Source organism: Salvelinus sp. IW2-2015, unplaced genomic scaffold, assembly GCF_002910315.2.
Source record: "Salvelinus sp. IW2-2015 unplaced genomic scaffold, ASM291031v2 Un_scaffold3844, whole genome shotgun sequence".
NCBI classification, from domain to species: Eukaryota; Metazoa; Chordata; class Actinopteri; order Salmoniformes; family Salmonidae; genus Salvelinus; species Salvelinus sp. IW2-2015.
In genome coordinates this window covers 16,274-18,607 of record NW_019945118.1, presented here as the reverse complement: position 1 = coordinate 18,607, position 2,334 = coordinate 16,274, and the positions used below count along the sequence as shown (strand labels likewise).

General features: G+C 43.3%; 1 protein-coding gene across 1 annotated transcript in view; it reads right to left on the bottom strand.

The window, feature by feature from the left end:
• LOC112076567 (myosin-6-like) overlaps positions 1-1,982 on the bottom strand; it is a 15,109-nt gene extending 13,127 nt beyond the window's left edge. The window contains 7 exon segments of the mRNA XM_070441374.1: positions 3-74; positions 381-471; positions 652-797; positions 894-1,070; positions 1,339-1,540; positions 1,542-1,580; positions 1,834-1,982. Of these exon segments, the coding sequence (XP_070297475.1) occupies positions 3-74; positions 381-471; positions 652-797; positions 894-1,070; positions 1,339-1,540; positions 1,542-1,580; positions 1,834-1,982 (876 nt within the window).
• Between the last annotated feature and the right edge of the window lie 352 nt (positions 1,983-2,334).

Here is a 2,334-nt window from a genome sequence, read left to right as displayed (position 1 = left end):
GCCCTCTGCTTCTCAACCTTAGCCCTGGCAGCACGCTCAGCCTCAATTTCCTCCTCCAGCTCCTCAATACGGGCCTAGAACAGGGGGCAGGAGCAGGGGGGATGAACACTACAATACAGTTGAAACAATTGAACCTCACAAAATAATACTAGTATGTATATTTTTTCATAAATGTGTTACGACAAGGATAGTTACACTAATTTATTCAGTAGACAGCGTTCCATGCAGGAACCAAAACCACAATGTTCAGAACCACCATCTTCCAACCTACTCAGCCATCAGAAGCCACCGGGAAAAATGTTTGCTACCAGAATAATGTTTCACATGAAATGATTCAGGTGTTTGCTTTTCTGTACTGGAGCTTATATCCTGTACTGTACCTGGAGTTCCTTGATCTTCTTCTGCAGCTGAGCTCCCAGAGACTGCTCATCCTCAACCTTGCTGAGGAGCTGGGTGGTCTCAAACTCCTTCCTAAGAAACAAAAACACGTTGATTTCAGAGTTAGTTTTGGTTTGATAGTGTAAAGGCAGACTATCATACCATTCACTTTGCTTGTCAGAATCTCCATGGAAATGCTAATTCATAATAACAAGTATTAGCCAAGAACAACCATTATAGCAGGWAATACTGTAGTCATTTGTTTGTGTTTACTTCTTGATTTTCTCATCAGCTTGCTGCTTGTCATTCTCCAGGTCCATTATGGACTCCTGGGCCAGTTTCAGATCTCCCTCCAGCTTTCTCTTGGATCGCTCAAGGTCCATACGGAGCTTCTTCTCTTGCTCCAGAGAACCYTCAAGCTAKAARATAAAAACACATATATTGTTCAAATCTAAACAACTGAAGATAATATCATCTTACCTACTATCATGGCCAAAATGTCAAACTCCACTCACGTCGTCCACTTGCTGTTCCAGCTTGGTCTTGGCCTTGGTCAGAGTGTTGACTTTGTCCTCCTCTGCCTGCAGGTCATCCAGTGTCTGCTGGTGGGCCTCTTGGAGGGCTTTCTTCTCCTTGGTCAGCTTGGCAACACTCTCATCCATAGACGCCATCTCCTCTGTCAGGTTTTTAACCTGGAAATGGCCACAACATAATTACACTTCACCATAAAGGGGAGATTTAGTTTGTTATATATTTCATTCATTTCATTTAGATTAGAAATGTGTCAACAATTACTGCACTGTAGATTCAACACTAGATGGGAAGTTCCCCACAACTGAAATTCCCCTATTGTGTCTTAATTGTTCCTGCACCCACAATACATCTTGAATTCCATATCTGTTAAGCTATGTTTTGAGTTGATTATTGTTTGGTTAGACTGTCTATGGTAAGACACAAGACCTTGTTTTCAGTGGCGTGCTTCTCCTTCTCCACTTTGGCCAGGGTGAGCTCCAGGTCATCAATGTCCTTCTTCAGCTCAGAGCACTCATCCTCCAGCTTCCTCTTCTTGGCAGTCAACTCAGCATTGATCTCCTCCTCATCCTCCAGCCTCTCGTCCGTCTCTTTGAGTTTGCCTCCACGCTGGATCTTGCTCTTGATGAGCCTCGCACTCTTTCTCAGCATCGTTCAGATACTCTCCTTCCCTGGTTTCAGAACGGAGGAAAGAATCAGAGGCCTCACTTTAGTGAAAGATGTCAGAGCAAATCAATAGAAATTCATGAAACATATACAGCATATAACATGGGCAATAGAAATGTGAGTTAGCCACATACTTTTCAGAGTGTTTATGTGTGTGTGTGTAATTCATGTTGTGTGTAAATGTGCCCATTTGAGGGTAGTTTTTCACTCACAGATGCTATTTGGAGTGCCAGGTCTTCTTCTCTGCGTCAGGGCCACCAACTTCTCCTCATTGCTTCTTTGTGCGCCAGAGCCTTGGCCAGGTCTGTTGTCATCTTCTCATAGTTTCCTTCATGTTTGGCCAGCTCTTTCTCAGTCTCAGCGCTCTGCAGCAGGAGGCTTGATCTTTGAAGTACAACTTCATCCATGGGCCAGGTTTACATTCAATGAATGAGCGGATGTTGTACTGGATGGGTAAACTGATTCTCTGGTCGACAGAAAGACAGAGTGACATGGTGAGTGAATGCTTAAAGCTACATTCTGGGATTAGATGAACAACAAAACAGAACCACCTGCCACTGTTTGTTACAGCTCGAGGAAGGGAGGCCAGGGAAAATGTAACCCCTCTTAAATTCATAGACCAAGTGGTCTAGATTGCAAGAATCTGCATGGTGTGCATGCTAAGCTCATGAGGCATTTTTATATACTCTCAGAATTAATATTTAAATGCCAACAATTTATGACAATGAACAGCCAAGTCTCAAACTGAAACTATAAAGC